Here is a 15,187-nt window from a genome sequence, read left to right as displayed (position 1 = left end):
TGTTAGCTCTCAGTTGTGTGTTTATATGGATATTCATTGTATTTTCCACCTTTCTACATGTTTGAAAAGTTTTATGTTAGAGCTGCAAAATCCACACAAGGAGAGCAGAGATGTTGGCTTTGGAGAAAAGTAGGACCATTTCTTGCTCTTAAGATGTTTCCTTCCCACTGCAGCCAAAAGCCTGATGTAATACAGTCTAGAGTTTGGATGTTAACCCACTCACACATTTAAACCTCAGACAATGCTCATTTCAAGCAGTTAGAATAGCATCTAAAAGGGGAGTTTTATTGATTCCCGGAACTTAATTTTTGGTCTTACCCTCTGAATCATTCATTCTTAGGTTGGAAAGGGGCCTGAGGAGTGGTTTAGTCATTTCCCTGCTGTTGGCTGGAATTAGCTCTTGCTGTCCTAACCTGTGGTCGTGCAGCGTCAGCATGAACACAGCAAGGACAGAGAGCTGCTGGCTTTTATTCCTCCTCCACTGATAGCTCTCACCTCTCTGAGGACCACCAGTTAAACCCCAGGGACTTGACTTGTGGGCTGCTTCAGGAGCTCGGTGGGGCCAGTAGGAAAAGGACCACCTCTCGTAGTGATAAGAGCTGCATCTCATCTCGTGGCAGGCTGTGCGCCATGCACTGGGCTGAGTGCATCTCCCGATCCACATCGTCCTCATGACATCATCCTCCCGACAGTCCTGTATGGCAGGTACTCTCCCTGGCCCCACTCTGCACTGGCAGAGAGTGGAGCTGTGAGGGGCAGCCCAGGTCCAGGAACACAGCTGTAAAGTATGAAGCCAGCAGAGAAGACTCTCTTGAGCTCTGTGCGGGGCTTCGTTAGGACAGGGCTCTGTAAGGTTTCACCGCCTTGGTCATCTTCCTTTTAGGTACACTTGAGTCTGAGAGATTCCTCCTAAAATATGACTCTGAGCCAAGCACAGATCCACAGGCGGTGATCAGGACAGAGAGCAACATTGAGAGCTGAGCTCCATCCTATTGCTGCATGTGCTGGGAAGCTGGCCTCACTGATGCTGGATTGGTGTAATGCTGCAATGTGCCCAGAATTCAGTGCTGCATGTTTTAGATTGAACCTACCCCAGAGAGAGCCTGGCATCTGAGACATTTCTGGTATAGGTGGCAGCCTGCGTTAGGAAATCATGTTTCTGTGGCCTTATGGCATCTGTCTTAGTTATCTAGTGCTGCTCTAACAGAAATACCACAAGTGGGTGGCTTTGACAAACAAATTTATTTTCTCACAGTTTAGGAGGCTAGAAGTCTGACTTTACGGTGCCCAGCTCTAGGGGAGGGCTTTCTCGCTGTCAGCTCTGAAGAAAGGTCCTTGTCTCTTTTAATTTCTGCTGCTGGGTGATGTCATGTGGCCTGGCATCTCTCTTCCCCCCTCTCAGCTTCTCGCTTGTTTGTTTAATCTCTCATATCTCAAAAGAGATTGACTCAAGGCATGCCCTATAGTGATCCTGCATTAAAATCTGCATTAAATCCTGTTATTAAAATAACAAAGGTAACCCATCCTCAAATGGGATTAAAAGCACAGGCGTAGAGGTTAGAGTTTACAACACATGTTTTTGGGGGGCATAATTCAGTCCTTAATAGCATCCTTACAAAACTATGATCACAGCTAGGTTCGAAAACAAAACAAAACAAAAAACAATCAGAAGGAAATGGTCTTCAGTGTCAAGTGTGTATCTTTTGGGTGGTGGGATTATGTGTGACTTTTTAGTTTACTTTCCTGTACATTGCAAACTGTCCCCTCTTTGGAATCATTCCTGAGCCTGTTGGTGCCTGTAACTGGACTGTTGAGAATAGAGTGGAGCACGTGGGTTAGGTGTGGGGACGGACCCAGTGAGTGAGGGGTGAGCCCGCCCATCTCCATGCCTGAAGGTGGAACAGGAGCTGCGCCGCCCTCCATCTGCCATGGGGGGTGGAGGGACACCTGCTCCCATCACAACAAACTGACTCAGCTGGCAGGCAACTGCTGCCATTTTGGCAAGTGACCCCAGGCGTTCTCTCTGCCAGCAGGTCCCCAGCGCAGTTCCAGCTGGAGTGTCTTTGGATACACCCTGTTCTGCTGAAGTTGTAAGTGACTCGTCTCTGTAGTATTCATCATGATTACTTTCTTCCAGGTCTTAGTACCCTGCAAAGGAAGTCTGTCGAGCAGCGTCCAGGCTACTTGTCAGTTTGAGTCCTACGTGTTGATACCAGTGGAGGAGCATTTTGAGACCTTAAATGGAAAGGTAACCATTTCTTCTTGGGTTAACCAGGGTCACTCACTCAGTGTGTGGAAGGGAGGGAAGAGAATCCTGCTCCCTTCCTTTCCTACCTACATTACGTGATGGCTTTTGATGCACATGGCATGCCTTGCAACAGGGCTGGAGGGACCCCTGATTTGTGGTGAAGCCTGTGAGGAAAGAGGAGAGGGTAATAGCGAGCCGGGCCGGCTGCTGCCTTGGAGGCTGAGGAGGGGCCGGGTACTCCTCCCTCAGGATGGGGTTTCTGCCCGTGAGTCCCTTAAATGCCTCCTCCCCAGTGATGTCCACGTCACAGGAAGCTATTTTATCCCAGTGCCCTGGAAAGCTGGTTGGTTTCTTGGTCACAAATTGGACATCAGGGGTGAATTTTTGGTTTTTAAAACCTTCATTTTAAATAATTTCAGACCGACAGAAAGTTGCAGTAAAATACAAAGAGCACCTGTGTGCCCTTTCCTGAGATGGGCCAACTGTCAACATTTTTGCCACATTTGTTTTATTACTCTTTCTATACATACACATACTATTATGATTTTTTCTGAATCTTTTGAGAGCAAGTTGCAGATACCGTGTCTCTTTATCCCTAAATAATTCAGTGTGTATTTCCTAAAAGCAAGCCTTCTCTTATATAACCACAGTGCACTGACCATATTCAGGAAATTTAATATTGATAGGGTAGTAGCATACACCGTACAGTCCTTATACAAATTTTGCTGATTGTTATAGCAAAAGAAAGTGTTTTTTGTTTTTTTTCTTTTCAGATCCAGGATCATCCCATGTATTTGGTTGTTAATTTTTTAGCTTCCTTTAATCGGGGACGGCTCCTCGGTATTTCTGTCTTTCAAACACTGGCGTTTTGTAGGCTGTCCCTGGGTGTGGGTTTGTCTGATGTTCCTTCGTGATTGGATTGCAGTCCCGTGTTTTTGGTAGGAGTGCCCCAGAAGGGTGTTGTATCTTTCTCGGGGCATCACGTCAGGAGGCATGTGCTGTCTGTTGTCTCATTACTGTTATGTTACCTTTGGGGCATACGTTTTCTTATGTTTTTATTATTGTGGTTTAAGTGAAAGTTTATACTTCAAGTCCGTTTCTCATATAAAAACTTGCACATACATTGTTAGGTGACCCTAGTTGCTACCCCTGCAATGTGACAGCACACTTCTCTCTGCCTGTGTTTCCTGTGTCTGTTCAACCAGCTCCTGTCTCTGCCTTCTCATTTTGCCTCTGGACAGGAGCTGCCCGTTCAGTGTCCTGTATCTACTTGAACTAAGAAGCACGCTTTTCATGAGTATCATTTTATGTCTTATAGTCCACCCTAATCTTTGTCTGAAAAGTTGACTTCGGGAATGGCTTTAGTTCTGGGCTAACAGAGAGTTGGGGGGCCATGTCTTCTGGGGTCCCTCCAGTCTTAGTCAGACCATCAAGTCTGGTCTTTTTACTAGAATTTGAGTTCTGCACCCCACTTTTCTCCTGCTCCATCAGGGACTATCTGTTGTATTTCCTGTCAGGGTGGTCATTGGTGGTAGCTGGGCACCATCTAGTTTTTCTGGTTTCAGGCTGATGAAGCCTCTGGTTTATGTGGCCCTTTCTATCTCTTGGACTGGTATTTTCCTTATGTCTTTGGTGTTCTTCATTCTCCTTTGCCCCAGGTAGGTTAGGACCAATTGATGCATCTTAGATGGCCACATGCTAGCCTTTAAGACCCCAGATGCCACTCACCAAGGTGGGAGGGGCATGCATTTTCTCTAAGTGGAAGCTGGTAGGTTCTGAGAGGGGGAAGTTTCATTCCAGTCAGTGCTGGCTCTGTTCCTTCCTCACCACAGTCAGGGGAGCGAGTCCGTACCAAAGCAGAGGCTGCTCTCTGGCCCCTCGGACTTGGTAGGTGAAGGCTCATGGGTACTGTGGTGGGGATGAAGAGGAGGGCCAGGAGGCAGGGTTACCAGAGCTTGGGCTCGGGCTCAGCAGCCCCGTGACTCCTCAGGCACGAGGCTGTTTTCTATTCACCATAGCTCTCAGCCACTTGTTATTTACTCTCTTTTGAGTACCCAGAGCTAAAAAGGGAGTAGAGGAATCTGGCTCACATGGCTGATCTGCCTTGGGCACCCTAACTATGGCCAGAATGGGCCTGAAGTGGTCATGTCTTGATGAGCCAGGGAGGGGGCTGTAGGGCACATTCTTTAGTCCTGTCCACTTTAGAGCACAGACCATTTTTATCTTGTTTAAATAGGAGAGCCTTCTTACTTTTTCCTTTTCCCAAAAGGTACAGGGTTTGTTCTACTCCAAGGAACAGCTTTTTGCCGTTTTGCTACATCATTTAAAAAGGTTAAGGGAACCCTATAACCATAGCTACAGGGTGAACAAAGAGGAAAGAAGATGACACTTTGGTGTCAAAAAGAGCAAAACAGAAGAGTTTTGTGCCCCAGCAAACCAAAGCGGAACGAAGGCAGGAGAGGGTCTGGTGAGGTGCCATAGCGGGGATTGGGCTGAGGAAGCTGATGGCGCTCTGATGGCTTTCTTGTTCCAGGATGTCTTTATAGAAGGAAACAGAATTAAACTAGGAACTGGTTTTGCCTACCTTCTGTCAGTGCCCATTCTCTTTGAAGAAACCTTCTACAATGAAAAAGAAGAGAGCTTCAGCATACTGTGTATAGCTCATCCTTTGGAAAAGAGAGAGAGTTCAGGTATTCTGGGGGGAAAACCCTTTTTCCTGATTCAGAGAAATGTGTTTGTTGAACTTCCTGATGTAGCTGTTACAAACATGTTGTTGTTAGGTGCTGTTGAGTTGGTTCCAACTCATATCACAACTATAGTTATACCATAAAATATTCTCGAGCCCACTAAAAATCTGCAAAACTGTTTATAATTATTTTCCCTAGAACTTAAACAGAAAGTTATCTTGAGTTAAGGAGATGTGGATCAGGCTGCTGTGTATGATTGCCCAGGTTGGATACTGCACAATTCCAGGGGGTGTCATTCACTTCATGTACCTGTGGTAGACCCTGTAATTATGCATGGCTGTAGCCCTGGCTTTGCCTCTGGGTCTCAGCATTAGGGCTTACTCTTTATAGCATTATTACCTACCCAGTGCCACTGTTGTATCTATTTGAGTTCTCATTATTTTTAATGACTAAAAACTCTTCAATCACCCCAGGAAGTTGAGATAACACTTGATGTGCCAAATGTACTCTGAGGCTCTTGGTAAGCCTTATTTCCAGGGAACAGGGGTTCTTCACTTGAACCTCATATGTCACACCCACAATCCCAGATAGTCCCAGCTTTGTCCCAGGAAAGGGCCTCAAGAGGACCAGGCTCTCTAGACCCCACCCTGTCCTGCGACTGGAATGTTCCTGTTAGTATCTTGAAATAAGGACATTCCCCCCACCCCTGCCTCCTGTGCTAGAAGATGGGGCCCCAGACACTGTGGGAGCACCTGGTGTTGGTAGGTTGTGGCAAAGAATGTGGCACTTTCTCCATCAGTAAACAGTGGAGTCTTCATCCATCCTGACCCTCTGTCTCTTTTTCAGAAGAGCCTTCAACATCCCCAGACCCTTTTTCTCTGAAAACCATTGAAGATGTGAGGGACTTTTTGGGAAGACACTCAGAGAGATTTGACAGGAATATCGCCTCTTTCCATCGAACCTTCAGAGAGTGTGAAAGAAAGAGCCTCCGACACCACATAGTCAGTAGCTGTGTCTTGCTCTGCCAGGCTTACGGACCCTGTCCCAGGCCAACCTGGGCACCAAGAGTCCTCTCAGTTTACTCTGAAACTTTTTTGGCTGCTGTTTCCATTGTTGGAAGTTTTGTTTATATGTTTCCTTCTAATTATAAAAGTAATAAAAACTGCTATAGAAAACGTGAAAATTACGGAGAATATAAAGATGACTACCACAGTCACCTGTGTTAACCCCAAGGGAAATTATTTCCTACTCCCCGTGCATATTACCTTCAAAACTGACAAAACTCCTTGATTTGTCAAATAAAAAAGTTAATTGATCTGATAAACTTGCATTAGTGCTTAAAGCTTGCCATCTGGGAGCTACATTTTGTGAGCTGTTCTCCTCACCCCAGGATGTGTTATGTATTCTGATCTTTGCACTGTGGCCTCTGGTTGTGAGAGTGACCTGCCTCTTTCTGGTCTGTGTTGCACAGGACTCAGTGAACGCTCTCTACACCAAATGCCTTCAGCAGCTTCTGAGGGACTCTCACCTAGTAAGTAGGCAAGACGTTTAAAACAGCATTACAGTCTGCCCAAGTGCAGATCCAAGCTCGTTAACGTCCTTTTCTTGTCCTAGAAAATGCTTGCCAAGCAGGAAGCCCAGATGAACCTGATGAAGCAGGCAGTGGAGGTAAGAGGCCAGGCAGCAAGGGAGCAGAAGGTGGCAGCAGCTGGGGGATCCCCTGCCTGTCCGACACACACCCTGAATTGGGTCCGTTGTTTCACAGATGTACGTCCATCACGATATTTATGATCTGATCTTTAAATATGTGGGGACCATGGAGGCAAGTGAGGTGAGTTCTAGACATTCTCCCTGGGGATCGAAGCCTCATTTTGTGCTTTGTAAGAAATTTGAAGCTTTGTTAAAATCTATTGTTAGGATGCTGCCTTTAACAAAATCACAAGAAGCCTTCAAGATCTTCAGCAGAAAGATATTGGTGTGAAACCTGAGTTCAGGTAAGGGCCTGCGCTCCAGCCGTTCGGCATCCCCCGAGCGGGACTTCTTGGTAACGGTGGCAGCATGATTTGACCCTGTTAGAACTGTGGAGCATCGCAGTTATTTGTCACCTAAAGTAAAAGGCTGAAGTTGATAGATGACCAGTCTGTATCTTCAACCATGTGCCCTCCTGCCAGCTGACTGGGAGCTAAAAAGGATAGGGTTATGTCCAGCTCCTTGCCAGGTGGGCACGTAACTTGCCCAGGTGGGTCCTGCATGCAGACATGCTCTTCACCTGCCTGTGGTAGGGAACCCAGCCATACCAGCACCGACTTTTGGGTTGATTTCAGTTTCGCTAGGGTACAAAACTGTCTGAGATGTTTTGATTTAAACTTTTTTTTTTTTTTTTCCTTTGGGCTTGTTTCCCTCTGGGGCTGAGGAGTCTTTTTTTTTTCCAAATTTCTGGTGTAGGTCTATTACCTGGCAACCCAAACGGGGTTGTGTTAGCGTGTTATGTTTTGCTCCTGACTTGAGTCAGATGACTTCTGTGCTTCTCTTTTCATTCCTTGTGGTTTGTTGTAAGAAATTTATAACTCGAGATATGTTATTAGATCAAGGAAGACGGGCCCTGACACTGTGGTCTTAAGCTGTCACTTCCCAAATTATTTTACAGCTTCAACATACCTCGTGCAAAGAGAGAGCTGGCCCAGCTGAACAGATGCACGTCCCCACAACAGAAGTTGGTTTGTTTGCGAAAGGCAGTCCAGCTAATTACTCAGTCTCCGAGCCAGAGAGGTGTGTGTTGCGGGAAGGGCTGGCCAGGGGTTGATGTGTCCACCAGCTGAAAAAAAGCCTGTCAAGGAGCAGGGGTGCCTGCAAGGGTGATTCTGATGGGGCCAATGCTCAGCCAGTGCCTTCCTTTATGAGCACACCCGAGTCTGTTGTGATGAGTACGGTGTCTGGTCATGGGTGGGAAGGTCATGATTAGGGCCAGAAAAGGGTGGCAGAGAAGCAGGCTGGTGATGTGTACGTGGTTCAACCGTTCGTTACACTCTTCTCCCTAATTGCCTATCTGTTGTTGGAAGTGTTCCATTATGAAAAGTAACGAAACAAGAAAAAAGGAGTGAGGAGATAGAGCTGTGTGTGTAGATAGGGGATGATTTTTTAGATAATGTTAAGTGAAATAAACGAGTGTATATGGTACACTTCTGACAGCCTCAAAAAGAGGGGAAGGGCTATGTATCCATATATGTGGTGGCGCGTGAGCTATGTATCCATATATATGGTGGTGCGTGCGCTGTATATCCATGTATATGGTGGCACCTGTGCTGTGTGTCCGTATATATGGTGGTATATGCACTATGTATCCATATATATGGTGGTACATGTGCTATGTATCCATGTATATGGTGGTGCGTGCTCTATGTATCTGTATATATGGTGGTGCGTGCACTATGTATCCGTATATATGGTGGTGCATGCACTATGTATCTGTATATATGGTGGTACATGTGCTATGTATCCATGTATATGGTGGTGCATACACTATGTATCCGTATATATGGTGGTGCTTGTGCTATGTATCCATATATATGGTGGCGCGTGTGCCACGTATCCATATATGTGGTGGTGTAAGCGCTATTTATCCATATATGTGGTGGCGTGTGCCCTATGTTATCCATATATATGGTGGTGCATATGCTATGTGTTCATTTATATGGTGGTACATGCACTATTGTATCCATGTATATGGTGGTAAATATGTATCCATATGTATGGTGGTACATATAAGTATCCATATATATGGTAGTGCATGCGCTATGTATCCATATATATGGTGGCATGTGCGCTAAGTATCCATATATATGGTGGCGTGTAAGCACTATGTATCCATATATATGGTGGTGTGTGCCTTATATATTCATATATATGGTGGTGTGTATGCTGTGTCCATTTATATGGTGGTACATGTACTGTGTATCTACATATATGGTGGTACTTGCACTATATATCCGTATATATGGTGGTATAAGTGATATGTATATATATGGTGACATATGCACTATATATCCACATATATGGTGGTATAAGTACTATGTGTTTTTTTTTATCCATGTATGTGGTGGTGCATATGCTGTGTATCCATATATGTGGTGGTGTGTGCGCTATGCATCCATATATATGGCAATGCATATGCTGTGTATCCATACATATGGTGGTGTATGCCCTATGTATCCATATATATGGTGGTGCATATGCTGTGCATCCATATTTATGGTGATGGGCGTGCTGTGTATGCATATACATGATGGTGTGGGCATAGATTATCTGTGGAAGGGTCCACAGGAAGCAACAGCAATAGTAGGGGAAAGAAGACATTCACAGTTTGCTCTTTTTACCATCGGAAATTTTAAACGTGAATGAATTACTTAAACAGAATTTCAAAACAAAGATAATAAAATGAAGCTACGCCTGGGCATTAGACTCCACACTATGTAAAGTGGATATGGTCTCCAGAAGAAAGAGGCTTTTTGGTGAAGGCCCTGGGCACATCTTCACTTCGTGCCACTGCCGTTGACTTCCCTGGGCTCTTTGCCTCTCCAGAGGGTGGAAAGGGGGTGGTCTGCCTGGAGATACCTCCTTTTGTGCATGTTCTGAAAATGCTAGGCATTCCTTTCCCCCTGGAGTGTGACATGCAGGCAGGACACACACAGGACAGTATGCAGCCGCATTTCTCTCTCCTGTGGAATCTTACTGCGCTGTGGTTTGTGGGTTGGTTGGTGATGGGGAGCTGATACGCCTGTTGCGTCATTTGTGCCTCACGATGGCCTTTGACTACGTTTTTCCCCTTGCAGTTAACTTGGAGACCATGTGTGCTGATGATCTGCTGTCCGTCCTGTTATATTTGCTTGTGAAAACAGAGATTCCTAACTGGTAATGTTCTTGATAAGACACATGTACAAGGTGGCAGCACTGTACCCTGGTAGTCTTTAGGGTGACTCTGGGCAGAGCTGTCTTTAATTGAGCACTTCCTGTGAGCCTGGTGCTATGCCTGCTCTTCCTTCACCCTGCAGTGGGGAGGCTGTCACTTCTCACATGTGGGGAAACCAAGGCCTACACAGCTAGCCAGTGGCCGAGTAGGAAGCTGACGTCAGTTCTGTCTGACCCCAAAGCCCATCCTCCTCCCACAGGACCCCACAGCCAATTTTACAATGATCAGCTTTCTGAAAATTAGGCCATTCTAGAAAAATAACAAGTAGTTTTACTTATTTTCCTAATTGCACACAGTATAAATAGAGATCAAGGGGGTAACAGCCATGGTTTCCCAGAGCTCAGCTCAACTTACTTTAGGTATTTGATCAGTCAACCAAGCTGATAGCATTGTTTTTGCAGAAGTGTTAATTGGGTATACAACAATAAAATGTTTTCCCTTTCTTTTGTCAGGATGGCAAATTTGAGCTATATCAAAAACTTCAGGTTTAGCAGCTCAGCAAAGGATGAGTTGGGATACTGCCTGACCTCAATTGAGGCTGCAATCGAATATATTCGGCAGGGAAACCTCTCCGTTAAACCACCCGTAAGTTCTAACTCCTGAAAGGATTCTGGAGCTGATGTGTGGGTAGAGGGGTTTGTGAATGGTTTCTCAAGAATGGGGCCCTAACTGTTCAGGGGGTATGATTTTTGAACCCCAGGAAACTGAACAGTAAGTACCCAATTGATTGTAAAAGTAGGTGGGTTGTCATTGGGATCCACAGTGTCTCTATCCTGCCTCATTAATCCCCGTCATCTTTGAAAGGACATGGGTAGAAGGTGGTTTCTTAGAAAAGGAGCCAGAAATGGTGAATTTGAACTCCTTGATCATGATAGGCAAGAAATGAGATTGTTAATGGATGCAGTTTTGGGACTCAGTGGTCCTAGTACTGTTTTCCTGGTTAGTTGGAGAGCTTTAGCTCGGAGAGGTGGTTCTGTTTCTGTGTGCACTGGAAAACTCTTGAATCAAGATTGTATTGCTGGCCCCCTTCACTACAGAACAGCCAGTAAAATGTGACAGAATGCACAGAAATCACAAAATTGAAGTCAATTAGATTAAGAGATTTCTGTATTACAAATCGAGGATTGAACATTTATCTGATCCTAATTTTCTGCTGATTTCAGAATCTCCCAAGGTAAATGATAAGTTTGAAACATCTGGAAAAGAATGTAGGCCTGTCCAGACAGGTACATTATGGTAAAAAAGCTGTTTCCCTGAATTTATTCCTTGTTAACATCTCAATGTGTTTTCCAGTCTTATTCCTATGTGTGTTTTTCATAATTGAGATTATATTGTATATCGAATTGTATGCTGTTTTCCCCCCAAGAGAATAGCTTTGTCTTTTTCTAAATAAGAAGGCTAAGGTTTGCTTATAAATATAAATAAAATTATGGGAAGATGACAGAAATCCCTCTAATTCATTAGCTAGAAATAACTTTTATTAGTATTTTGCTGTATGTCTTTTTTCTGTGCATATACAGTTTTATTTTTAACCTGAATGTGCCACCTGAGATCATGCCACACTTGCTGGGCGTGTAGCCTGACAGCCTCCTGGTGCTTGACAAAGAATTCGTTTCTGCTCTTGTCCGGGGTCCGATTTGACCTCTGCTAATGTACAGGTGGAATTAAAGGCTGTCTTATCCATCTCAGATGGGGCTGGCTGTGGCTTTTCTGAAACATTATTTCCTTCAGCCTTGTTTTGTTTCTATATTTAGGGGAACTCTCTAAAATTCTGGAACACACACACGTGTACAAAATCCGAATTGCCGTCACCCCCATAGTTGAGGAGTAACATTGCTTAGTTTGAGTTGTCTTCTGTGAGGTTTTAGGACCTTGTGGCACTCTCATGGTGTCTGGAGCAGTGTTTACTCATCTGTGCTGACATTCAGGTTTCCTGAGATGGGGCACCCTGCCCTTCTGGTTCCTTTCCACCCCCGTCGCCGCTGGTCTGAGAAGGCACCCGCCTCCTCCTCCATCACCCAGCAGAGAAATCTGGCCTGATGCTCCCTGATGGGGATAGGGCCGCCCTTGTCACCTGGAGGTGACCACCTCTTGAAGGTGCTCTCCTCCCCTTGCAGCCCCCAGAAAGGGGCTGTTCTGCCTTCTTACTTTCTGTGGCACTAAGGCAGGAAGGCTGAGACTTGAGGATCTTTGGCCAGATTATGAGGAGGGGGCTGAGAAGTATCAGTCAGCTTTTCACAGTTACCTTTACTTCAGAGAACATTCCATGTGGGACTTGGCGGGGGAGGTTTTGGGCTGTGGCCCTCCTTGTGTGGTTGTTGGTTTGTGTCCAGTCTGCTGTTGGACCCTGGGCAAGTCTGTTTATTTCTCTTAAACCTCTGTCCATTTTTTTGTCCACACAGGGGATAATCCTGCATATTTCACACCTTGGTAGGTGGCTGTGAGCATCACATGTGATATTTGAAAGCACCATTTTGAAGTGTGCAGTGATACTTGAGCCTCTGACTTGCTCTTCCAATGTCCCCGCACCCACGGTGTCTCTTGGCTTTTGGTTCTCTGTTGAATCCTGTATGGATATACCCAAGGAAGGTTTTCTGGTTTGGGTGGACAAGGGATCTTGTCTGGGGGTGGTTGGACCTGCTAGGCGTTGGGATAAGTTCTGCATATCCTTAGGGCTTGCTATGAAGCTGTCCCTCAGGTCTTGACTGAGGCAGGCCTGGGAAACGCTCTCTACCTTTATTTGGTTTGGCTTGTTATTGACAGAGCAAGCATTGTGGCTTCCTTCTCTTCTGCACTACCAGCATTGTGGTTCCATCATATTGCCCTTGCCTTCGGTTGTTGACTGGTACCTTTTCTTTTTTTATTAATCATGTTTTTATTGTGACCAGGTAAAATGTTCTTTTAATGCTGGCAGTGAGTCTCCTTTTTCCACTTGTGTGTGTAACAAAAACCAGTTTTTGTTTTTACAGGTAACTTAATGCCCAGGTTACAAAATAGAGCATAAACAATCTGCAAAAATACAGAAATAACTGAGTGGCTGTGTGTATGTGCTTGTATGAGATTAATTAGGCTCATTAGGTCTTCATTTTGGTGCTTTTTTAGCATTCTCATGTCAATTCCCAGAAAAACTGGTCATTTTTGTGTGTGTGTGTGCTCTAAGTGAAAGTTTACAGAGCAAAATAGTTTCTCATGCAACAACCTACACACAAATTGTTTTGTAACATTGATTGCAATCCCTGCAACGTGTTAACATTCTGCCCTTCTCCACCCCAGATTCCCTGTTTCTATTTGTCCCATTTTCCTGTCCCTACCTTCTCGTCTTTGCTTTTGGGCAGGTGTTGCCCATTTGGTCTCGTTTATATGATTGAGGTAAGAAGCATCGTTCCTCATGTATGTTATTGTTTTATAGACCTGTGTAATCTTTGGCTAAAGAGTGGACTGCAGGAGTGACTTCATTTCTGAGTTAAAAGGGTATCTGGGGGCCATACTCTCGGGGTTCCTCTAGCCTCTGTCAGACCAGTAACTCTGGACTTTTTGTGTGAATTTGAATTTTGTTCTATATTTTTCTCCTTTCCTGTCTGGGACCCTCTCTTGTGATCCCTGTCAGAGTGGTTGGTGGTGGTAGTCAGGCACCATCTAGTCATCTGGGCTCAGGCTGGTGGAGGCTGTGGTAGATGTGGTCCATTAGTCCTTTGGACTAACGTTTCCCTGTGTCTTTGGTTTTCTTCATTCTTCTTTGCTGTGAACGAGATGGGACCAGTAGATGTATCTTAGATGGCCACTCCCAAGGTTTTAAGACCCCAGACGCGACTCATCAAAGTCAAATGTAGGACATTTTCTTTATGAACTGCCTTATGCCAGTTGACCTAGATGTCCCCTGAGACCATGGTCCCCAGCCCTCAATCCAGTAACTCGGTCCCTTAGGGTGTTTGAATGTGTCTGTGAAATTTCTGTGATTTTGCCTTGGTCATGTTGTGCTGACTTCCCCTATAATGCGAAGTCTTTTTTTTTTTTTTTAATTGCGCTTTAGGTGAAACTTGACAGAGCAAATTAGTTTCTTGTTCAACAATTTATACACAAATTGTTTTATGACATTGGTTGCAATCCCCACGATGTGTCAACACTCTCTCTTCCACACCCCAGTCCCCCGTTTCCATCCGTCTATTATTACTGTCCTTTCCCGTCATTGCTTTTGGGCAGGTGTTGCCCTTTTGGTCCTGTGTGGATGATTGAATAAGACACACTTTTCTCACGTGTGTTATTGTTTGTTTTATAAAAAACCAAAACCAAACCCGTTGCCATCAAGTTGATTCCAACTCACAGAAACCCTATAGGACAGAGTAGAACTGCCCCATAGGGTTTCCAAGGAGCACTTGGTAGATTCAAACTGCCTACTTTTTGGTTAGCAGCCGTAGCACTTAACTACTGCTTCACCAGGGTTTATTTTATAGACCTTTCTAATCTTTGGCAAAAGAGTTTAGATGTGTATATGAAGCTTCTATGACTTTGCCTTGTCAGGTTGTACTGACTTCCCCTATATTGTGCACTGTCTTTTCCTTCATCAAAGTTAACACTTACCTACTATCCAGTTTATGATATCCCCTCCCCAACACTCTGCTCCATCGTAACTATCAAAGATTGTTTCTTTCTGTTTGTAAACCTTTTCTGGAGTTTTTATAATAGTGGTTTCATATAGTATTTGTCCTTTTGTGATTGACTTACTTCACTCAGCATGATGCCCTCCAGATTCATCCATGTTATGTTTAGTGGATTCCTCATTGTTCTTTATCGTTGCGTAGTATTCTGTGTATAAACCATAATTTGTTTATCCGTTCATCTGTTGATGGGCATTTAGGTTGTTCCATCTTTTTGTTATTGTGAGTAATGCTGTAGGGAACACGGGTTGCATATGTCTATTCATGTGATGGCTCTTATTTCTCTAGGATATATTTCTAGGAGTGGGGTTGCTGGATCATAAGGTATTTCTATTTCTAGGTTTATAAGGAAGCGCCGCATCGTGTTCCATAGGGGTTGTACCACTTTACATTCCCACCAGCAGCGCATAAGAGTTCCATTCTCCCCGCCATCCCTCCAACATTTGTTCTTTTTTCTGTTTTTAGATTTGTGCCAGTAATGTCAGAGTGAGATGGAGTCTCATTGTAGTTTTGATTTGCATTTCTCATGTGTCTGTTAGCTACCCGAGTGTCTTCTTTGGTGAAGTGTCTGTTCATATCCTTTGCCCATTTTTAATAGGATTATTTGTCTTTATATTATTATGGTGTTGTA

General features: G+C 44.6%; 1 protein-coding gene across 5 annotated transcripts in view; it reads left to right on the top strand.

Annotated features, from left to right (window-relative positions):
* Positions 1 to 15,187, top strand: part of ANKRD27 (ankyrin repeat domain 27) — a 72,257-nt gene that overhangs the window by 17,820 nt on the left and 39,250 nt on the right. For all 5 annotated transcript variants that reach the window (XM_049863859.1, XM_049863860.1, XM_049863862.1 and 2 more), the window contains 10 exons: positions 2,138 to 2,248; positions 4,782 to 4,938; positions 5,782 to 5,936; positions 6,407 to 6,466; positions 6,550 to 6,603; positions 6,701 to 6,766; positions 6,853 to 6,929; positions 7,583 to 7,704; positions 9,765 to 9,843; positions 10,354 to 10,486. In XM_049863859.1, coding sequence (XP_049719816.1) covers positions 2,138 to 2,248; positions 4,782 to 4,938; positions 5,782 to 5,936; positions 6,407 to 6,466; positions 6,550 to 6,603; positions 6,701 to 6,766; positions 6,853 to 6,929; positions 7,583 to 7,704; positions 9,765 to 9,843; positions 10,354 to 10,486 — 1,014 coding nt within the window. The remainder of the gene's footprint in view (positions 1 to 2,137; positions 2,249 to 4,781; positions 4,939 to 5,781; positions 5,937 to 6,406; positions 6,467 to 6,549; positions 6,604 to 6,700; positions 6,767 to 6,852; positions 6,930 to 7,582; positions 7,705 to 9,764; positions 9,844 to 10,353; positions 10,487 to 15,187) is intronic.

This window comes from Elephas maximus, chromosome 21 (genome assembly GCF_024166365.1).
Source record: "Elephas maximus indicus isolate mEleMax1 chromosome 21, mEleMax1 primary haplotype, whole genome shotgun sequence".
NCBI classification, from domain to species: Eukaryota; Metazoa; Chordata; class Mammalia; order Proboscidea; family Elephantidae; genus Elephas; species Elephas maximus.
Note: the sequence above shows the minus strand (reverse complement) of the source record. Positions and strands in the feature narration are given on the sequence as shown.